Source organism: Acanthochromis polyacanthus, chromosome 6, assembly GCF_021347895.1.
Source record: "Acanthochromis polyacanthus isolate Apoly-LR-REF ecotype Palm Island chromosome 6, KAUST_Apoly_ChrSc, whole genome shotgun sequence".
Lineage (NCBI taxonomy): Eukaryota > Metazoa > Chordata > Actinopteri > Pomacentridae > Acanthochromis > Acanthochromis polyacanthus.
This window is the reverse complement of record NC_067118.1, coordinates 26665707-26689321: the sequence shown is the minus strand read 5'-3', so window position 1 is coordinate 26689321 and position 23615 is coordinate 26665707. Positions and strand designations below refer to the sequence as shown.

The following is a 23615-nucleotide window of genomic DNA, read 5'->3' as shown; positions in this document are numbered from 1 at the left end:
TGCATTTCCAAAGGAATTATCAAATATATTTATTCAAATAATATTTATTGTATTTATTTGTTGATATTTGTAGAAATCATTTTTTTGTATTTATCTCCCTCTTTTTTCATGCCTAATAAATTAATTGGTGGTAATAAATAAGCTTCCTCAAATCATCATGTGTGTTGTGGTTCATAAATAATGTCATAGTATTTTTTTAAGGGAGGTTGTTTTACCATAGGAAAGTCATTAAGGAAAGTTATGAAGTTACCTGTACAGAGGACGTCCTCTTTTCTTTGTGAACTTAAGAAGGAAGCTGTGCTTTCCTAAAACATTCCTGCTGCTCTTCTGCGATCTCCAACTTCCTGCTTGCTTCCTGCCAGTCAGTGTGTCTGTTACAGCTGATTCACTCACTTGAGTTTCATCATACTACAATGACGCGGTGCTCCGCCAGCATTAATTCACTGCAAAAACGGAAGGTGTCACGTTTAAAGGGGAAGAGGAAGAGGCAGTGAATGTAGTGTTAAGGTACCAGATTACACAACAAGGAAGTTTCCTGTCCGAGTGACTTAAAAGCCAGATTGTTGTCATTTCCGGCCCACAACAGTCAAGTCTTTGAAGATAGAAACTCCAGAGTTTGCAGTTCTGCTGCTGGAGAGTCTGCCTCCCCTTTCCTGAGAAAGAAATTGTTTAATTAACACCGATAATCAGATTTATGATCAGACCAGTCAAAGCAGTTCACAAGAAAAGTGAGAAGTGTGGGAAATACAGCGTCTGTAAAAAGTATTCACTCCACTTTGACTTGTGACGGTATTACTGTTATCAGACTTTTTACAAAGCAAACAATCAGTGGTTTATCAGAGAAAAATAATCAACAGTTTAATGTTCAATGAAAATATTAATTAGACAATAGTTCAAAATTATTTTTATGCCAACTAACCAACAGTAAAATCATATTTCTATTATCACGAAAGAGTATTAATAATCTAATGATTAAACATACAGTGTGTATAGTAATATAGTAATATGGAAAGTCACATGAGGACAAATGTACTGTGTACTTTTAAATTTCAGTACATTTCTGCAATTCTACAATTTTATTTAGCAGACACTTTCATCCAAAGCAACGTACATCTGAGCGCAGAATGCCATAAAACAAGCTCAAATGTGATAATAGGAACGTGGAGCCTACAGACAGTGCAGATGTAATGGTTTATTGTTGTTGTTGTTTTTTTTGCTTTCTGTCAAGTGCAGACTTTGGTAACTCGTTCCACCACCGGGGAACCACAGAGATATTTTCATTTTTGTGAAAATACCTGCATACTTTTACTTTAGAAGCAATTTAAATGTAGGGCTTGTGTTACAGTGCAGTATTAGTACGTTTAACTATAATAAGGCTCTGAACACTTCTTCCACCTCTGACAGAAAGTTAATTAAAACATTAGGTTCAGGTTCAGCCTGCATTTGAGTATCTGTCTTAGATTATAACACATTTGCAAATAAGATTACTGAATCCATTTTTGATCCATCTCACATCTGACATTTTGTGACATTTAAATACCACTAATAGTGATTTCTGCATTAATTCCTTCACCACTGGGTAAGATAAAAATAGGATCTAATCAGATGCACATGCAAAATGTAACAAAAGCACAGATAAAAAAATAAAACATAAGAAACAAACTGAAGTGAGATCTGAAACTTGATTCAGATCTGTAACTGTTTAATTTAGTGTCAGAGCTGTGCTGTATAAGAAGGCTTTCTTATGGTGTGAACGTGAAAAGCAACATAGTATACACAGTATAAATGCGGAATGATGGTGCAATAAGGAAATTACAGTAAGCCACTTGTGACATTTCCTGAAATCATTTTCAGTACTGTAAGAAATGTGTTAAAATAATCTGAGATCTGGGATGAGAGCTCCAAATTCGGGGCCATGGTTCTCTGGTGGATTGCTCCTTCTGAGTTAGGAGTGAGTTGCTGCCCCAGGGGAAAATGTTTAGTAATTTAGGATCTTGTTCACAACTGATGGGAAAATGCAGCATGAGCTCAACAGATGGATTGGTGGAAAGTCTGCAGGAATGCAGCTGTTGTACCAGACCGTCTTGGTGAAGAGTAAGATGAGCCAAAAGGCAAAGCTCTCGATTTACCAGTTGATCTATGTTCCAACCTTCATTTGTGGTCATACGTTCTGGGTAGCGACTAAAAGAATAAGGTTCCAGGTACTAGGAAACAAGCTTCCTCATAGGGTGTCCTTAGAGACTGGGTGAGGAGCTCTAGCATGAGGGACCTCAAAGCAGAGTTGATTCTCCATTGGGTGGAGGGGATCCAGCTGAGGTGGTTCAGGTGTCTGATGAGGAGGCTTCCTGGGAACCTTCCTTTGGAGATTCCAGACACCTCTAGTTTAAAGAGGAGACCCCAGAACAGACCCAGTAGATCCTCCAGGAGGAAGTGTTGTTGAGGAGAGAGATGTCTGGAATAATCTGCTTAGCTTGATGGATGGATGGATGGATGGATGGATGGATGGATGGATGGATGGATGGATGGATGGATGGATGGATGGATGGACAGATGAAGATGTTGACTTTGACAGTTTATTCGAGACAGTGTAAACTACAGATATCAAAACACTCTTAACTCAAGAAGCATTTGCACTTTTGTTCAAGAGTTGTTTTTTTTACAGCGTGACATTTCCTTAGAGTAGATTTTCAGATGTTCCCTGAATCTCAGTCAACCTATCATTCAAGTTGACTTAACGGTCGTTCATTCTTCAACTTGGAAATGGCAGCTCATTGCCTATATAAGTACAAAAAAACTTTTTATACAATTTTTATAAATCAAATCAAATTATTTAATAAACATAAAAACTTGATTGATCAAGCCCAAGTTCCTCAGAATGTGCTGAGCATGTAATCCATTGGTCATGATTAGTGTGCATGACATCACTTCCCTATTTAATTTCTGGCCACAACAGTCATGTTACTGTGAAGAAATGTTTTCAGGGTGCCAGTAATAATCCTCATGTGTGTTTTTGTTCCCTGTATATTAATTCACCTTCTCAAAGATGCTGCACCAGGCTTTGTTTGACCTACTGTAGCCTAAAACACATGACATTCAAAAATTAATTTCCACGCTTGAGTTTCAGCTGAATTTTTAAAAACATTTTTCACAGGACAAACCTGTATAGTTTCACTTTGACATGAGTTTCCCATAAGGAGAATTGTGAATAAAATTATTCATGTTGCACAGTTCCCTTTTTCAGAGAGTTATATTGCTATTAATATACTAATGTGTGTTATAATATTGGCTCATTTTTATAAATGGGTTAATTTCTAAACACTCCTTTAATGCTGTAGCTGTTACATGAAGCACATTTTAAATTTGTGATACAGTTTCGGGTTTCAGGTGCTGTATCCATCATATTGTTTAAACTGATTACACTTTATATATCAAATCTGAATCTGTGACGTAAGAAGTATGTGTGGGCGAAAGAAAAAAGCAAAGACATTGTTTGATGAAGATACAGTGATGGAAAAAATTTTCAGACATCCCATGTATTTGTGAAATATTCCATAAAGAATCACTCTTAGGTCTTCAAGTGCAGTTTCTTTAGTACAGTCACAATCAAAATACTAAATAAATCCTTTAAAAAAGCCATTAAAAATTTAAAATTGAATGTTTCCATAAAAATACATGACATTTTTGAGTATTGGGTCATTTTGGTACCAGTGATCCACTAATGAAGGTTCATGCTTTTTAAAAAAGACACAATTTTTGCTCCCGTGCTTTGTGTCTATATAAAGCCAACATATCTGAAAGGTTTTCAGAGACAAAAATGGTTAAAACAAGGAACCTAACGCAGGAAACATGAATGAAGATAGATTCTCAGCCAGGAAAGGTACAGGAAAGGACTGAGCCCCATTGAAAGTCTGTGGTGGATTATCAAAAGGTCCATTTCAAAGCATAAACCAAAGAATTTAAAAGAATTAAAAGCAGGAATTCAAGCAGAATGGGATGAATATTACCTCTCAACAGCGTGAAAGGCTCATGGGGAACATGCCAGCCAGGATTAGAGCTCTACTGCTGCTAATGGCAGGACTATTAAATATTAATTTGATGATGTGATGGTTTATTTAGTTTAGTACTGAACACATTCTCTGTTATTTGTTGACTTTGATATCAACAATATTGAGAACTGACATATTGAAACTGTCAGGAATTTAGTTTTGGTAGTTTTTTTGTAAACAATAAACAAAAAAAATATCATTTGTATTTGTGATTGTCTAATGCCATGTAAAATTTCAAGGGTGTCCAAAAACTGTGCAGTGCTTTTAATGCCAAAACAAAAAAAGTGTGCTTTAATGCACATTATTTAGGACAAAAAATAGAGGTACATGAAAATGACAGGCAATTCACCTCTTACAGTATCATGCATTGTTAAGACTAAATAATTATCAAGTCTGGGCTCAGAGCTAAAGAGGTAAAATGTTTAACCCAACAAATGTATTTAAGCCTTTTTGGTCTCTGGCTGCTCAAACAGAAGCTACAGATAGTCTGAGATGTGTTTACTCCTCTCTCTCCACTTGGAATTCACCTGTCAAACACTTGAACGACCAGAAATCACCTGCATCTTACGGACATAATGACCAAACCTCAAACAAAGAAAATGCAAAGACACATGATCAAGGAGAGAAAATACCTTGACTGTATGGAGAGGAAGTTGGCACTCATCGCACAGAAAGAATCTCAAACTAACCACTTGCAGTGCCGCCTAGATTAGCTGAAAGAGGAGCAAGGTTACCAGCGACAGGTTACCGGAGAACAAATCCATGAGTTTGAGACCAAGAGCGGCATGTTACAAATGAGACAGAAGATGGCATTCTTACAGGCAACATACAGTCTGAGCTCAGCTAAGCAGCTGCTGAAAGAGGAGCTCCTGACTGAACAAACTCAGCTCCTCCAAGGATGACATAAGCAGGACCACTGAGGAAGCCATAGGAGAGAATAAGACTGTTTAGACTATTTAATAGTGGAGAAGGCGAGATAAATCTCCATGACGACCTGACTCGAGACCCCAACATGCAAAAGTCACCAGTTGTAACCTCCAGTTGGAAAAAATTCTAATTATATGAAAATCGTAATCAATTACAGAGATCTCAGATATTGAAGCTCAGCATAATAGTGTACTATGATGCAAATTCCCAAACAATATAGCAGACAATCAAGCAAGCTGGTCGCAGCCTTTACCTAAGCAGAATACAGAAAGGAAACATTCAATTAAAGGCATTATGGAGGATGTTTTTTTTTGTTTAATTTGTCTGATTCACATAAAATGAATATACTGACCTTTAGTGGACTTGTATGTATGGTCTCTAAAAGAATAAAAAAATAAAAAAAATAACTGTGGACATGGCAGGACCTGAAAAACATCAGCCAATCAACGCGCTCGGACCGAGGCGTTTGGTTTGCTCCCTTTCCTGTCAATCAAAAATCTTTCGGCTCAGGCCTAGTTACGTAGATTACGTACGCCTTGGACTTACGTGTTTTGTGTATGTGTTGCTTTGGTATAGCTTCGAAGTTAGCTTGCGACTTGTTTTGCTCATCTTTTGCTCATCTTTTTTTACATAATGGCAGATAAAGATCCAGGGGGACCCAGCCATAAAAGACAACTTCACGAGTCCTACGCAAGTTTCTGGAGGGGGGCGTTTCTTCGTAAATGTTAAGAGGGGGGAGGTTAGAGGGGGGTGAGGGAGAGGTTGTATGTGCACATGCGCATGCTACGTTCAAAGTCGTAGGAAATTAAATCTCCTCCAATGCCTTTAAAGAACAAGTAACTCAAACATGCAAATGAGCAACTTCCACGCTGGACACTCCAGTGAATTAATTTGCAAATGTAGAAAGACACTAGATTTCCAGAAAAATATGCCTATTTGTGCACTACATTAACATTTAGAGTAATTTGTATATCCATTTCTAACAAGAAACACAGCAGGTTGTTTCTCTGACTTCCCTGTGGCATGCAGCCAAACATAAATGTGCTGTTTTTGAAAAGGTTCAGAAATTTTAAAAACAAGGTCTTTTTTTTTTTGCGAACTGAAACAGAAGTATTATGCACATTTCGTGCTTTAATGAGTTACTACATAGGTAGGATGGTGTGTGGGATGGACTCGAAACAAATGGGAAAGCCAATATTTACTGTAACGAAGGAACTTGTTAACATGGGAAACCGTGCTGCTCATTAATACGTTTGTAAAACAATAGAGTTATATGGCACAGAGAATTAATATTACCTTTAAAGGCTGTGGCTATAAAGGTAATATTTTAGTTAGTGGGATATACAAATGAAAAAATTACAGGACATCATGTGACTTTTTTAAAGTACTTTCCACCAAAGGTTTCAAACCACAAATATCTGAGCTGTTTGCATGGCTTTTGTGGTGCATTTTTACAATATTAAATATAGCGTCAAGCTCGAACATTTAAAACACCATTTCACTGCATCTTCAAGCAGTGATAGAAGTACTCTGATCTTTTAGCAGTTCCATATGATGGAAGTCACCTGCTTTTAACGAAAAAACATGCATACCAGATCATTTTCTCAGGAAGAAGTGGAAAAGTATTAGTATCACAAAAACTATTATCCCATTTAAGCACAATATGTTGTAGTTGTTGGTGCAAATCACTCAGATTTTGCAGCTAGTAGAGGTGGAGTTACCACTAATTACTTGCTGCTCGGTGGCCTGTGAAAACCCCCTCATTAAAGTCTCATCTTAACTTATAAAAATACACCATAATTTATTTGCTAATTACATTTAGGATTATTAATCTGAACCTGCAAGGGGTCAAGTAGGCCTGACTTATTAAGTGTACAGATCATGGAGTATCTGAGCAATGCATGCACTTAATTACTTTCTATCATTGTTTCTATAATAACAATAATTATTACTTGTTTTTACATTGCGGATGTAATAATTATTCACCTCTGTCCTTGCAGATGCCACTAAAAAGCTGAACTGAAACTAGGTGAAAGCTCAGTGCACATGCACCCCAAATTTTTTTCTACTGACATTTAGGTAATTATATGGGAATTAACAGTGATGATAAACTGCTGCTTACGTTCACTGGGAATTTCTTGGTTGTCTTCGCTGAAACCAGAGCAGTTTTTCCCACTCACCTGTTCACCTGCCGCCACTCAGGACCCGGAGCGGCTGGAGTTTTGACAGAGGAACCAGCTTCAAGCTAGCGAAGGCGGGGTTAAAGAAAAAACAAGGAATTTCCTGGTGAGCTACGACAACACAGGAAGGTAAAGTTTGCTCCAGTGAAATGTGAAGTTTTAGGCCTCCAAATGCCGCATGGGGCGGATTAACTCCTCGCATTTTGACAGAAGCCGCTGAGCCTCTCGGCATTAACGCGCCGTCTGCAACTGTTAGCTTTAATTAACGCAACACTGAAGCAGCGTTAGCTTGTCAATCTGTAGATAGCAGCTGTTAGCTAGCAGGCGAACGTTATGCGACTAAACGTTTATTATCAGGCTAAAGTTTAAAGCCTGAGCCCCATGTGAACATTTACTGTGATGTTCTCCGAGAATATTTGACGTTTTTGCTTCTTCGCCGCTGTTTTATGTCTTGCTAGTGACTTAAAGTTCAGAAATGTTAGCTGAGTGATGTTGGAGAGTCCTGTGAGAAGGGGCGCGTGTTTCCTCGGCCAGCACAATTCAGGCGGGCGGAGTCATATCCTCCGATTAGATTAAAGATGCAGTTTGATTCATTTGATTAATTGTTTACAACATTTATCGTCAATAGGTATATCACAAGTTCCCAAAGTGAGAGGACATGTTTTTATAGTGCTTTATTATTGTTATAGATATTGCTAAGTAAACAAAATTGCACTAACATGAGAATAAATGCTGTGCTTAATAGAAAAGCTGTAAGTGTGATACATTACAGTCAACAACAATGAGTAAATAAGACTAAAATAATACTAGAATAGGGAAGTAAGAAGTAACACTGGCAGTGATACTGTAGTACAATAATTATAAACATGCTAATTAAATATTGTGCATGAAATTGGAGTATTGCATGTTTAAAATGGCACATTGCACATTACATTTATTGAGATATTGTTTATGAAATGAAATGTTGCACATGAAAATGAAGTGTTCAGTGTCAGCTGTCATACCAGCAGTAAGTGTATAGTGACAGCTACAGATATGTACTTTTGCAAACAGTATCGTTGCCTGTAACATTATTTTATTCATGTAGACATGGTTGTTGATTGGTCTTGTGCTGTAGCCCACATAAATTTATTTAGGAATAATCCTAATCAATTCACAAGCAAGTTTATTTATATAGCACCTTATCATATGCAGATGTTATTCAAAGAGCTTTGCAGGCAAACGTTTAAAAGAAAAATGAAAAATGTAAACATGTGAAAGATAAAATACAACAGAAATAAATTCAACTGATAAAATTACATGAATCCAAAACAGTACTGACAAGTTGAATGAAGCACACATTGATTTCATGGAATAATTATGACTGATTGACAAAAATGGGAGCAAATCCAAAAGATTCAGAAGAACTGATTATTACTTAGAAGCACTGGGAGGAAAAATAGTGGTCTTAGCTCACTTCTAAAAATGGCTACAGTTGGGGCAAATTTCAGTTTTAAGGGAAGTTGGTCCTAGCAGTGAGCAGCATAATGACTAAACACTATTTTACAGTGTCTTCTCTGAGCTCTGGGGATCCACTAACTGACCAGTCCCTTCATATTAGAGAGACCTTCCAAACCTGTACTCCGAAAACATATTTCCAATTTAGTTTTTGCTGACAACATTCAGAGAATTGTAGACAATAAGTAGTTTTAAACAAGGACGAAAATAAAACAGCTTGATTTGTTAATGTTTTAATCAGTAGTTAAACTAGTTTAGGCCCTCCCTAGTCACAAGAAATCCAAAGCCATGTTCAGATTAAAGGTTCTTAAAACTACAGACTTTGTCTGCCTCCTCTTTCAGGATGAATGTGGGCGTAGCTCACAGCGAGGTGAACCCCAACACCCGGGTGATGAACAGCAGAGGGATATGGCTCACCTACCTGCTGCTGACCGTCGTGTTGCACATCGTCCTGCTCAGCATTCCTTTCTTCACTGTGCCGCTGGTGTGGACTCTCACCAACGTCATCCACAACCTGGTCAGTTCAAAAGATAGTCACACGTGATCAACTGCACTTGAGTAGTGTATTTTTAAGATTCTCACAGTGGAGCAGTCAGTCGTCAGGTTGTTGTATGAATCTGATTTCTGCTTTCAATAAAATTGAATTGTGCATCAGTTTTAAAGTAATTATCACATTTTTGAGCTATATACAAATGCCAAATTGTTTTTCAGCGCACCCAGAATGACAGCTGGCAAACTGTGAGGACAAATTCACTGAATTTAGATTGGAATTGCTGATGTTAACTTTTTCCCCCACTTTAAATCCATCAATCATTCCTTCATTTGATTTTCAAAACAATGTATTGTAATGGCTGTGGGACACTCGGTTTTTTTTATGATAAGTGCTGATAGATATCAACGTTGCATGCACAGTGAATGCAGATTTAATCAAACTTGCCTTCTTCTGTTTAATTTTATCCAACATTTTAAAAAAATCTCAATTTATCTATATGGTAATTTCATTCTTAAACAAGTGAATAAGAAACTGAAATTAAAGTTCTTCTTTAATTTACATACAGTGGGTATGGAAAGTATTTAGACCCCTTGAAATTTTTCACTCTCTGTGTCATTGCAGCCATAATCAAAAAAGTTCATTTTATTTCTCATTAATGTACACTCAGCACCCCATCTTGACAGAAAAAAAAAACAGAAGTGTAGAATTTTTTGCAAATTTATTAAAAAAGAAAAACTGAAATATCACATGGTCAGAAGTATTCAGACCCTGTGCTCAGTATTGAGTAGAAGCACCCTTTTCAGCTAGTACAGCCATGAGTCTTCTTGGGAATGACTCAACAAGTTTTTCACACCTGGATTTGGGGATCCTCTGCCGTTCTTCCTTGCAGATCCTCTCCAGTTGTGTCAGGTTGGATGGTGAACGTTGGTGGACAGCCATTTGAGGTCTCTCCAGAGATGCTCAATTGGGTTTAGGTCAGGGCTCTGGCTGGGCCAGTCAAGAACGGTCACAGAGTTGTTCTGAAGCCACTCCTTTGTTATTTTAGCTGTGTGCTTAGGGTCATTGTCTTGTTGAAAGGTGAACCTTCGGCCCAGTCTGAGGTCCTGAGCACTCTGGAAGAGGTTTTCCTCCAGGATATCTCTGTACTTGGCCACATTCATCCTTCCTTCAATTGCAACCAGTCGTCTTGTCCCTGCAGCTGAAAAACACCCCCACAACATGATGCTCCCACCACCATGTTTCACTGTAGGGATTGTATTGGGCAGGTGATGAGCAGTGCCTGGTTTTCTCCACACATACCGCTTAGAATTAACACCAAAAAGTTCAATCTTGGTCTCATCAGACCAGAGAATCTTATTTCTCATAGTCTGGGAGTCCTTCATGTGTTTTTGGCAAACTCTATGGGGGCTTTCATGTGTCTTGCACTGAGGAGAGGCTTCCGTCGGGCCACTCTGCCATAAAGCCCCGACTGGTGCAGGGCTGCAGTGACAGTTGACTTTGTGGAACTTTCTCCTATCTCCCGACTGCATCTCTGGAGCTCAGCCACAGTGATCTTTGGGTTCTTCTTTACCTCTCTCACCAAGGCTCTTCTCCCACCATTGCTCAGTTTGGCTGGATGGCCAGGTCTAGGAAGAGTTGTGGTCGTCCCAAACTTCTTCCATTTGAGGATTATGGAGGCCACTGTGCTCTTAGGAACCTTGAGTGCTGCAGAAATTCTTTTGTAACCTTGGTCAGATCTGTGCCTTGCCACAATTCTGTCTCTGAGCTCCTTGGGCAGTTCCTTCCACCTCATGATTCTCATTTGCTCTGACATGCACTGTGAGCTGTAAGGTCTTATATAGACAGGTGTGTGCCTTCCCTAATCAAGTCCAATCAGTTTAATTAAACACAGCTGGACTCCAATAAAGAAGCAGAACCATCTCGAGGAGGATCAGAAGAAATGGACAGCATGTGAGTTAAATATGAATGTTGCTGCAAAGGGTCTGAATACGTCTGGCCATGTGATATTTCAGTTTTTCTTTTTTAATTTGCAAAAATTTCTACATTTCTGTGTTTTTTCTGTCAAGATGGGGTGCTGAGTGTACATTAATGAGAAATAAAATGAACTTTTTTGATTTTGGCAAATGGCTGCAATGACACAGAGAGTGAAAAATGTCAAGGGGTCTGAATACTTTCCGTACCCACTGTATCATGTGCAGATCAGCATGCAGCTCTGCTTTCTTACCACACCTGTATTAGTTGAGTAAAAAAAAATAGAAAAATGAGCTTAACCTCTACAGTTTTGCAGATGCTAAATTATAAACTCTGGTTAAACATCACTCTTGCTTTTGGTTGTTTTAACATTTCAGTGTTACACCTGAGCTTGTATGTTGGACTACGTGTGGTTTGGACCCTTGCTGTCTCTGTGGCTAACAGTGGTTGAGTGTCTCTGCTGTGTGGTGTTTCTTCTGCAGGTGATGTACTTGTTTCTACACACAGTGAAGGGCACTCCTTTTGAAACACCAGACCAAGGCAAAGCTCGTCTGCTCACACACTGGGAACAGATGGACTACGGTGTCCAGTTCACATCTTCACGCAAATTCCTCACCATCTCACCAATTGTACTGTAAGTATTTAAGTGTTTGCAGTCCTGGGCAGTTTGCACTTTCACTTTGATGATGATGCTTAAATTAACATGTAGTTAAATAGGAGTTTGTCACAACAGGTTCGGTTTGATGAGACTGTTGGGAATCTTCTAGCTTTTTATTTTTTAGACCATCCAGAAGCAGTTTTATATGAATCGACCACAAGCCTTTTCATTCCCTTGCATCTCTTGCAGTTGTTTTATTCAGCCCTGAGAGCCTGACGTTAACACTTTGCATCAAAATTTACATCATTTCTTCTCTGATTGCAGCAAGGTCTCAAGAATATCAAACAAAACTGTATGACTTGACCTGTCCAACATTCCAGTTGCTGTTCATGAGGGAAAAAAATGTGACTTTGCATTTCATTTAATTATAACTCCAGTCTTCATACCGCTCTGCATCCTGTTCTGTGTCAAATTGATCTATTGTTGCAAAGACTGGGAAGATAACCATGAAGTTTGCCAAAAAGTGATTTGTAGATAAATAAAATTCTTATACTGCCAAGGACTTACACACAACTTTCTCATGTAGAACACAGCGATGCATTCTAGTTCACTAGCTCTAGTATTGTTAGTATGATAAAGAAAGTTTTAAGATTTAGTAGTACGAACTCCTCTTTGCCCTTAGAAGTAAGCTAGTTAGCATTACTATTGTAGTTTGTAGGTCAGGTAGGTTGGCCTTAATTAATTCTCTGGGTACTGTTGGGAGTTTAACAAAAAAAAGCAAAACAACTAAAATCGTTCTGAATTGCTTATCTGACTTTAAGGTGTTTTTTTTTTTTTTTAAGAAAAATTGTCTCTTCAAACAAAAATATTACTTTCATGTTTCAGCTTCTTCTGGTTGAGTCTGTGGAGCTTCCTTATGTCTGTTTTTACTTCACTTCCTTTGTATTCAGTGTTTCTCAAGTATGTTTTTGTCAAAGCTCCTAAATAGACCAATTCTCCCTTTGCAGGTATATTCTTGCTAGTTTCTACACAAAATATGATCCCACACATTTCCTCGTCAACACAAGCTCCCTCCTCAGCGTCCTCCTCCCAAAGCTGCCCCAGTTTCACGGAGTTCGGATATTTGGGATCAACAAATACTGACAGAACTGGACTGAGCACTGGATTGTAAACACCAACACTGGACTTGTAGTTCTCTGTTTCTGCTGTTTAGAGGTTGAGGAGAAGAAAACCATTTTAATTTGTCAACAGGCTGCAGGAGGATTGAGTGAAAGTTGCTTTCTGCTCCTCCTTGCAGCCTGAAAAAGTAAATGCACGGCTGCTGTTTTATCGGAGTAAATTCATTCTCTACTGACATTCCTGATGTAAAAGCCGGACAGTTTGCTCTTTCTGCAAAGACGAGAGCAAAGTCTGAACTGCACTGCTTTGAAATGTGATGTTTATTCATCTTTTTGTCTCAGATGTTTCTGTTACAAACTGCACTGGCTGCAAGTCTGTAAAGTGTCTGGCTGTTGCCATAAATCTGGCTGTGTGGTTCAAGTCCTGAAGGACACTTAAAATTTCTTTGATGCTTTTTTCTTGATTTACTGTGAAGGATTTACATGCAACATGCATTTACACATCTACAATAAACATTTTGCCATAATTCACGTAACCCTGTACTGTTTGATTTTAAAGCTTCTGCACACATAGTTGTCTGTCATTTGTATATGATACAGTTGTGTAACTGCAAAATCCTTTAGAACCGAGGTTTCAAGGAATCAGTTAACAGGTTGCAAGTTGTGGGGAAATCCAGACACTTTACATGAGGGGGCTGTTACAGTGTTTGCAATATGCTCATATATCCAAGGGATTACCCCCTTCTGCATGTGTTGTAGTGTGTTTGCATTGGAGTGAGGTTTCCCTGTTTTGTGATGGGTGTTTGGGGAAGTAGCTCCAAGGAAGTACAGCTGCATGGGAATGTAATTACACCGCCAAGCAGATCCCGGGAAACACATGCAAATAGTGGTAGCTGCATCAGCTGATTCAGAAGCATAATGATGTGTTTTACTGCGTTGTTTCCCGCCGTCAAATGCTGCCTGGACAGACGCGCAATGTAAAGAAGCCAGAGGTGGGATGCAGGACTGGTGGGTTTAAATGTCACCGTGTCCCCAAGCCATCAGATACAGCTCACTGAAACTAGCAAATGGGAGAAAAAGGATGAACACAAGGGTTTTTTTTTTCCTCCAACATACGCTGCCTGATTAAAGATAACGTTATCAGCCTTTACAGCAAATTACATCATCCCGTGCAGTTTTTCCCAGTTCTGCTTCCACTTTCACTTCACTAGTGACCAGTAAGTTTGAAGACAGGTGCTAGGTATGGGGTGTATATTTGAAAGAGTGACTCATTTTTATCTGTTCTGTGTAAGTGTGTACCAGTCATCACTTTTGGTTTAACTTCACATTGATTTACATGAAATGATGCACCAGAAAGAACATCAAAAGTTATGCAGATATGACAAAAGGTCAGATCTTCCGACTTTGCAGCTGAGCTACTGATTCTTAGAAGTTAAAGTCATATTTTAACAGGTTACAAGTTGTAACAGAGAACACAAAGGCAGAGAAACCACGAAAATTCACTTGAGGTATTTGGGGGTTTTCAAAATATGCTGTTTTGCTTGGTTCAGTTCGATAACCGAGGAAAAGACTAATTGATAAGAGATTAAAGCAATTTTGATAACTGAGTGAATCATTTATCCAAAGAAAAATCCCCTGAATTTGTCACTTTCCTTTCCAAAGAAAGGGTTGTCTGATTTACTGTGTCATTGTACATTAAATACTTCTGACTTCTTACCTTTGAGGGTGGGAACTTGCAATGGGCATTTCTCACCATTTTCTGACATTAAAGTGACTATGAACAGTTTAATCTCATTGCACATTCACTGAGGAGCCTGTCTCTTATTTTGAGAGGAAAATCAGATGCAGCATTTATTGTGCTTCGTTTCAGTTGCATCAAATTTGGTAGAGAATTTTTTGAGCTCACTCAAATACATGGACATTTTTGAGTTTTTCCAAATCTTACTGTGGATTGGTGATAAAGTTAAGAAGAATGTAAGAGGCCCGGGTTGTTCATTTAGGGAATTGTAAAGCTGTTACTGACTGACTTTGGGGATTTTTGGAAGTAGAAATTGTAAGTAATAACCTTGAGCTTAAGGGCTGCATCTGTAACAACACATTATATTTGGTACTTTTCTCATTAATTTGCCATGCATAACCTTCATCTGCACAGTACCCAACATACATTTGGTTGAGTAAAAAGTACAATATTTGCCTCGTAACGTTGTGGAGAAATAGCATTAAGTAGTAGACAATGGAAATACGCAAATTATGCTTGGGTATAACATTTCAAGAAGTCGTCTTATTTTAGTAAACACTGCAGCCAACATTGCAAAAAAATAAAAAGTCTTTTGACTTCATATGCATTAAATAATAAACCAAAATCAAGCTGACATTCATTAATAACCTTAAACAATGATATCACAATCCTGTTAAAGTTTAAAAATAGATTTTTTTTTATTCAAAATATTTTAGGACACTTCCAGTGACATGTCTACTAAATTTGATACAAGAGAAAAAGAAATGTAACGGAACTATTTTTTCCTCCCCGAGCATAAAGTCAGAATAATACCACTGTGTGAGGCTGCTGTTCACAGGTGAGAATTTATCAGTGACACACAAACACATAATCTGGACGTTCTCTATGCAGTGAGCACAATGAGACAAGACAACACGGTTACAAAACTCAAACCTTTTCTAAGCTACAAGTAAAGAGAACTCAACACAAAGTGACCAACTTGTCTTGATCAGAGTATTTGTGACTTCTTTTGTAGAAGAAGCCTCTGTTTCCTTAGAAAAAGAGGAGATCTGGTTTCACGGCACATTTTCTTCTTTTTTTAACAAATCTGACCTCATTGTTGTGCTTGTGACTGTCAGTTTTTTTGTTCGTTTTTCGTTGAAAACAATGACTCTCATGACCCTGGAATTCAGTCCATGGAGATTCTCAATCCAGCCCTGACAGTGGTCACTCGGCGTGGACGGCCATGGAGAGCTCTTTTCCCACCACCTTTCTGAAAGGTATTAATCATCGTTTTTTTTTGTCTCCAACACTGCGGCGTCTCACTCTGGTTTCGGCATCTTTGGCACAAAATCTTCTTCCTCGTCATCCGTGTCAAAAAACTCATCCTCAAAGAAAGACCCTCCAAAACCGTATTCCTGTGCGTGGACAGACGCCTCGTTTGGCATCAGGTGAGGCGATCCTTCGATAAAATCAGCGAACCTGTGCGTTATTGTGACAGTATTAACAACATGTTCTATATATATAACCATCCAAGCAACACACAGCGTTTTTCCTGCATGGAAGAATTTTTTACATCCCCAAATTATAATTTGACGTTTCATTTACTCAAGCAGAAACATTTTAATTAATCAAATGGTCAGAACAGGAAAATCTATAGACTAAAAAATCGTGTTCAGTGATATGTTTACTGTCATTCAAAAACACCCCTGAAAACCCAATTCTGAACCAGAAAACCCCTGACATACACACTAGTATTTACAACTAATGAACGTAATTTGTCCACATTTGGTGAAAGACGTGATTAATGAGTAGGAGTTATTTTGGATAACTTCCTTTTTAGACTCCTCAACACAAACAGGTGATCTGACACTGTTTCTATCACAACCAGCATTAACTTCTTCAGCAATTTGAGCAACAGTAGCTGCTCTGTTAGATCGGACCACACAGGCCATCCTTCACTTCCCATGTGCATCAGTGAGCCTTGGCCACCCATGACCCTGTCGCTGGTTCACCTCTGTTCCTGTCTTAGAACATGCTTGATAGATACTGACCACTGCAGATCAGAAACACCCCACAAGAGCTGCAGTTATGGAGATGCTCTGACCCAGTCTAACATCACAATTTGAACTTGCTCAAATCCTTAAAGGGGAACTTCGGTTTTTTTCAACCTGGGGTCTGTTTTCATTTGTCATTTCATACACGTGAGTGAAGGAGAAATGAATTTTCGACATAGCTGCAGTATTTAGCCAGGCAGGCAGCTTAGCAGCTCAGCTAGCGAAAAGTATAGGCAACTTGCCCCCCCGCGTCAAAGTCCGCCCTAACGTGCTTTTTTCCCCACTTTGACCGGCTCGGATAGTCTCAATGAGTGTCCCACAACATACTAGAGATGAGAAGTGAACGAAAACCTCCACCGGTTTTGGCGCGAGCTATTGCGCGATTTTGGAACGAGATTTGCTTTCTAGCGTCCTGAGATTTGGATACAGACCACAACAAATAGCGATCGCCAAGTAATGTGGAGGTTTTCGTTCACTTCTCATCTCTAGTATGTTGTGGGACACTCGTTGAGACTATCCGAGCCGGTCAGTCAGTGTGGGGAAAAATAGCATGTTAGGGCGAACTTTGACGCGGGGGGGCAAGTTGCCCCATACTTTTCGCTAGCCGAGCTGCTAAGCTGCCTGCCTGGCTAAATACTGGAGCTATGTCGAAAATTCATTTATCCTTCACTCACATGTATGAAATGACATATGAAAACAGATCCCAGGTTGAAAAAAAACGAAGTTCCCCTTTAAGCCATTGGACCACCCATTTTTCCTGCTTCTAACACATCAACTTTGAGAGCAAAATGCTCACTTGCTGCCTAATATATCCACCCCACTAACAGCATCTGTGGGATGTGCTGGACAAACGAGTCCGATCCATGGAGGTCCCACCTCGCAACCTACAGGATTTAAAGGATCAACAAAAGGGGAACCAACACAGTATTAGGCAGTTGGTCATGATGTTCTCCCTGATTGGTGCACATCGCTTAGCAATGTCTCTCGATTTCTGTTTTTGTGTTAAGGACAATTAAGGACATTACATATATTAGTAGAATAAATTACAAAACCCACCTTTTTGGGGACTGAAGCCTGGACACTGCCTTCCATGGGCTGAACTCTGGGCTGCTGCAGTGTTTCCGCAGCTCCTCCAGAGCTCGACGAGTCTCTTCCTCCCCCTGCTTCTGATACTCCTCCTCAGTTAAAAGGCGACGTGGCTCTGGCTTCCAGTACACAGACCTCCAGATTCTCCTGCGTAACAGTCAGTAATAAATCTTAAAAAAAATATCCAATATCTGAGAAAATGTTCTACAACCCAGAATGTATCTTTACTTTATGTTTCAGTAGTTCATAAATACTTCACAGTATCAAGACTATTCAATTAAAAAAGTGTTTTTGGTTTAATAAATGTGTAAGACAAATTGTTGTTTTTACCACTCACATTATACTGCCTGAGATGAGAGCATAGCCACTGTTTACAGTAGTTTTTCAGTTTATCGTAGCACAATACTCTGACGCCACCTTCTGTCAGCATTTTGAAAACACATACCTCCATGCAGAAACTGCCATAATGATCGGGTACTCCAGATGTTTGGAGATCAAAGCTGCCACAATGATAGCGAAGGCAACTTGCTGAATTTGAATTCCCAAATAAATTAGGAGCAGACCAAACAGCTGCAGCGTCCACGACAGGATGTTAATGCTCTTCTCATCCACCAGAGGGCCGTAACGGTAACACACAGCAAAACTGATGAATCCCACCACCCCTACGTAACCTGAAGAAAAGCAGAAAAACACAAATATGGAACCAGAGCACTGATATGTAACAAAGCCTGTATGGTTCTAGTAATTTACAGCTGTAAAGGCTTTTGTTTGTTATACAGCTCCTCATGCAAAAGTATGTGATGTTTTGATCCTCAGTGATTGAAATCAGAAGGTTCAAAATGAGGCAAATGTTGCATTTTAAAGTCTACATGATTTAAGCATGCAGACTTTAAAAACATATTAAAACAAATAAAAGACTTGTCAGGAAACTAATATGTGTTGACAACTATAACAGATACTTTTCACCTAAATTATTACTTAGGTTTTATGACTGAAGGTGACAAATATAGAGAATGGTTCATTTTAGGCTACAAACAACAGTTATTTTCATTATTGATTCATCTGTTAGTTATTTCCTAATTAAGCAATTTTTGTCTATAAAATGTGAAATAATACGACAAAATAAATGTCAAAAAATTGTGAAATTACCCACAGTAGTTTTCTAAGGGCCTAAGGAATGTCTTTAAATGTGTTAGTTAAAAGCAGTCCAAAACCCAAACACATTCAGTTCTTATTACAAAAGTCAAAAGTGAGCACTTGTGTTCATGAAGAGTCAGTACCTAATGCTGCGTGCCAGTGCTCTCGTAGAATAATGCTGAGGTTCCTGCAGACAAGCTGGATGGCGTACACTGAGAACGACCAGCCTCCAACTATCAATACGTAAAACGGGCTTTTCTGTATAAACGACAAATGCAGAGTAAAGACCTCAAGCGTTAGATTAAAAAGACTGAATCTGTAAAATAATAGATACTTGAGGGAAATTAAATACCTTACCCTTGGCAAAAAGCGTGCCAGAATGAAAAAGAGAATGATCAGAGAGGCAATCATGCCTGTGCTCATGCCAGCAGAGTAGAAGAAAAGTTGACTCCTACATATGGGAGAGAAAAATAGAAAAAGCCATATAATTATAACTAACAGAATCCTGTTAAATCTAACAATGTGACAATATTTATTCTAACAAGAATACCTGCTGAGAGAGTCTGCAAAGACAAACAACAATGTCCCAGCGAGAAACACCAAAAACAGATAGATATCAAACTCTGCAAGAAAAACAACTCTGTGATGAAAATGTAGTATCTGTCAACAAGCAGCAAGGTGAATCTCTTATTTTGCTTTCCACTCACTGCGAAGGGGTTTGACAGTGTACTGAGTTTTTTCAGTAGGATCAACCTTGAAGCACATCTTCTTGCTGAACAAGCTGATGTTGATAGTGGTTTCATTGTGCTTCTCGCGCAGCAAGCTCTGAAACCAGCCCCAGAGACTGAAGCGATCCAGCTCCTGCAGCTCCTCCTCACCTTCCACAGTTTCCACCTTAAACACTTTTGAACTCCACACTTTGACCTGTGAGAAATCTTCAGTTATTACAGACCTCAACAACTGAGTTTTACCTTAAGGAACTGTTAAAATTGACAGCTGTAAGATAAATATCTAATTACAAAAATCATTTTTGGCACTCTATCGCTGACAAATCTAATGCAATGGTAAGCTATAAACCACAAGACACCCTGTGTGAGAGAGGTGTTTTTTCTTTTTAACAATATCTCATTATTTAATACCGAGTATAAGTAATGTAAGCTTGGCTGAGCATCAGTGATTGCACTTACCTGGATTCTTGTCCATGTTTGCCTCCATGTTGGCAAAATAGAGTTTTTGTAACAGAACCGGTTGGACCCCGACATGAGAAGCTCCTCTCCATCCCGCAGATCAATAACTGAATGTTTGCTACCTGGATTTGAAAAGGAGAGCCATGTATGTCATATTAAGACTGCATCCCATCATGTTAGATAAACTTGTGACACGGATATATCTAAAAGATAAAGTCTGTTTCTTCAACAGCATTCATTTCCGTCACGTATTTACAGGATAGCACTGGAATGATTTAAAATTTTTCTACTGTACTGCCAATAGATTCCAACAAAAGACAAAAAACTATACATCTGTCCATCCCTCAGTAATTCTTCCTCATTCATCTCAAGTCAATGTGCACGGTTTCCTACTTAAGTCATCACATATTTAGTTTCATTTTTAAAGGTTTAGAAGCTTTGAAATGTGTAACTTCTAGCAGACACTACTCAACATATATTTTTAAGGACTATTTTGACAAGCAAAAAAAATAAATCTTTCCTGCTCTCACGTGTATTTACAGCAGCAGGATGGTGTAAGCTAATCAGCCACAACATTAAAACATGGTAACAATACTGCTTATCACATTACAATGCAATGTGCTACTTGGGTCCTAGCATCATATGATGTTATTTCTACAGGTACCGACAACATAAACATAGAATAGAATAGAATAACTTTATTGATCCCCAAAGGGAATTTCAATAAAACAAAATGTAAGTAAACATAGTTAACAAAATGGTTACTAAGTAAACATTGCCGCAAACCAAGCAGCAGCTCTAGAATGACTCGAGGAACACAACAAAGAGCCTAGGGCATTGAAAGACCGTCCAAAATCCCCAAATATTGATCCAATAGAGCATCCACAAGATGTGCCAGGACAAACTAGGTCCAGGTTTTTAAATTGCCCCCTGGGGACAAATAAAGTTTTCTGAATCTGCAACCCCTACAGTGCCAGGCACTAAAGAACACCCACAGGCATCCTGTGTCCGTTGTCCAACGGGTCAGAACTGGTCTGAGAGCAGGAAGTGGACCTACACAATATTAAACTGTCAATTTAAATGTCGTGGCTAATATGTGTGTGTGGGACTGTCTCAAAGTTCATCACAATGAAGCAACAGTGCAACAATGTGTTAGCTGTTGACAAAGAGGTTTAAAGTATTTGTTGTTTGTTAATTTTGGTCCGTTTTTGCCAGTAGGAAATCAGAAAATACACAAGTAGTGTGGTTATATAAATGGCATGCAAAACTATCCTTCCATTCATTATGTATACACCGCTTAGTCCTGATTAGGGTTGCTGGAGGACTGGAACCTGTCATCTGAATTTGGCCTAATTCACAGCTGAATTAGGCCAAAGGCATTGTACATCTTCGACAAGTCCATGCAAAACTAGAAAAGACAAGACAAAACAGTACATAGTATTGCATAAATATATGCTGATGTTTCATGGACGAACGAAATCATTTACATGTTACCTTTCACTTTCATTTTCAAACAGCTTGAAATTGATGGATAAATTGGTACCTGGTCAACTCGTGCGTATTCAAATTCGTGCGTATGCAAACTTGTGCGTATGCAAGGGTTAGGGTAAGGGACGACAATTCAGCAACTGCCAGTGGTTTATAAATCCATGTTTGACCACCACAAAGAAATAATAAAACACTGATTTTATATTCACTCAGTACACACAAGTTTGCATACGCACGAGTTGACCAGTATCCGATAAATTCAATGGAAAACATGAGCTGCAACTACATAAAATAAACTTCTTATGAAGGATTGTTTTATTGAGTGGTAATATGCATGTATTATTACTGTCGTCACACCCTGATTGCTGTGTGTACTGACAGCTTCATGTCGGGCAAGTAGCTACACACACAAAACAAGTTTCTGATCAGTGGCGCATTGCTTTCATAATTAATTACGAATGACAGGGCGAGGCAGCTTGTAAACTTAATCAACGAGTGTTTTACAGATTTGTGCTCAGCTAAGCTACAACTGCAAACTAAATAATAATATTAAATCTGTCACATACTGGCAGAGCTTCCGAGAACATCGTACACTCACAGAGCTATTAGGATTTGAAAAGTAAAGCAACAAAGGCTTAACGTGACCTACCTTGTGTACAGTTTCACTGCCTCAAACACACATGCTAGCAGAAATTAGCGTGAGCAAAGCTTATCAAAAATTCGTGTAATATTACTTAAGGTCTGTGTTTTTGCCTCGCAGCAGTGCTTCTTACCCGTATCCTGGTGTGAGCTTTGAGGTAAACATATTAGGAGCACCATTAAAAGCATTAATTTAGCACTTGTGGAGATGTAACCGTTTACCATTTTCATGCATCCCGCCATGATAACACTACCCCAGCCCTCCTCTAACGTCTTGTCCCGCCTCTTCCGCCTCTTGCCGCTGCGATGAGTTACAGGCTCAACAGCCAATCACAACAGCGTACGGAATGTCGTCATTTTCGCCTTACGTTCAACGCCTCTCCAGCAATTATTATTATTTAATAACAATTCTTATTATTATTATTATCAATAATAAAAATTATATACACCTTTATCATTATTAAATAATAATAATTATTATTATATACACAGTTATTATTCTTATTAGAAGTAGTATTATAATAAGAATACCAAAAAATACCAATAAAACACCAATACCAATCATCACTATCATAATCACAATAAAAATCATAGAATATATGATCGCGTAAATTAAAAGAAATGATGACAGTCACAACTGTCACAAAGAGGAACGTTTTAGTAAGAGGCTTAGTGTGTCTGACTAGGCAGAGCGTTTCTATTTCCAAAAGGCCAATCACCCTTGGTCACAAACAGTGACTAAAGAATAACAGGAAGGGCTTCATCTGCGGACTTTAGAAAAAGAAGTAAGGCTCTTTGACGTCATCAGAGTAAGCAATCACATCTTAAAATCAATTTGAAGTCTTACATGGAGCAAGTGCAGGGAAGCAACCTTCTTTGTCTCTGTAATGAGATAAGCAGTAGCGTTACCGATTTGAAAGAATAAAGGAAAATGAGCAGTGATATGCCTGCTTTTGAGTGGCTTCATTAATATTCTCTGGTGCAAGCTCTTGACACATATAGTGACAGCTGCTCTTGTGCTTTTTACTCAAATAAAAAAATGCATTAATACAGCATTTAAACTAGCACAAGTTAATGGGTAAATAAACACCCCATATGCCACAATGACAAGTCTCAGCATTAATTCTATATCCACTGGAAAAACCTCTTTCCGGTGTCATGACATTCAGTCCTCCCTATTCTTCACCATGAATGTTTGCTTCAGAGACATATCAGCTGTGACGTCAATCAGTAACTCCTTCGGTTCATCTTACATTCATGTCAACTCTGTCTCTGCAGCAGGATCTATGATTCACTCTTCTGTACCAGACATTGACTGCTTTTCAGTATAGCACTCACACAACTGCATGTTCGTCCACTGAGATGAGCCCTGACTCGTTATACTGCACTGCTGTGAAAATCATCTGTCTGTCAGTGTTTGAACTCTTTGGAATGACTTTGTAACCCTTTCCCAGCCTCATGCAAATTGACTCAT

At 38.7% G+C, this 23615-nt stretch overlaps 2 protein-coding genes across 2 annotated transcripts; one reads left to right on the top strand and one right to left on the bottom strand.

The window, feature by feature from the left end:
* Positions 1-7142: 7142 nt before the first annotated feature.
* Positions 7143-13361, top strand: ormdl2 (ORMDL sphingolipid biosynthesis regulator 2). Its single transcript, XM_022206373.2, has 4 exons — positions 7143-7282; positions 8993-9167; positions 11597-11748; positions 12720-13361. Exons 2-4 carry the CDS (start codon positions 8994-8996, stop codon positions 12853-12855), a joined length of 462 nt encoding a protein of 153 aa, XP_022062065.1. The 5' UTR covers positions 7143-7282; position 8993; the 3' UTR covers positions 12856-13361.
* Positions 13362-15241: 1880 nt separating this feature from the next.
* On the bottom strand, positions 15242-22431 carry nemp1 (nuclear envelope integral membrane protein 1). Its single transcript, XM_022206374.2, has 9 exons — positions 22276-22431; positions 20015-20136; positions 19535-19751; positions 19378-19450; positions 19185-19278; positions 18971-19085; positions 18136-18361; positions 17661-17837; positions 15242-16029 (listed from the first exon to the last, which is right to left on the bottom strand). Exons 1-9 carry the CDS (start codon positions 22382-22384, stop codon positions 15870-15872), a joined length of 1293 nt encoding a protein of 430 aa, XP_022062066.1. The 5' UTR covers positions 22385-22431; the 3' UTR covers positions 15242-15869.
* Positions 22432-23615: the final 1184 nt, after the last annotated feature.

What these genes read in the sequence shown, in the direction of transcription:
- nemp1 (XM_022206374.2), bottom strand. Translation starts at nt 22,384, where the DNA reads ATGGCGGGATGCATGAAAATGGTAAACGGTTACATCTCCACAAGTGCT. An exon ending in AAGCTCACACCAGGATACGG is followed by an intron (nt 20,137 to 22,275) that starts GTAAGAAGCACT and finishes TTTCAAATCCAG; the next exon opens with GTAGCAAACATTCAGTTATT. An exon ending in TGGCACGCTTTTTGCCAAGG is followed by an intron (nt 19,086 to 19,184) that starts GTAAGGTATTTA and finishes TCGTTTATACAG; the next exon opens with AAAAGCCCGTTTTACGTATT.
- ormdl2 (XM_022206373.2), top strand. Translation starts at nt 8,994, where the DNA reads ATGAATGTGGGCGTAGCTCACAGCGAGGTGAACCCCAACACCCGGGTG. An exon ending in CCAACGTCATCCACAACCTG is followed by an intron (nt 9,168 to 11,596) that starts GTCAGTTCAAAA and finishes TTTCTTCTGCAG; the next exon opens with GTGATGTACTTGTTTCTACA. An exon ending in ACCATCTCACCAATTGTACT is followed by an intron (nt 11,749 to 12,719) that starts GTAAGTATTTAA and finishes CTCCCTTTGCAG; the next exon opens with GTATATTCTTGCTAGTTTCT.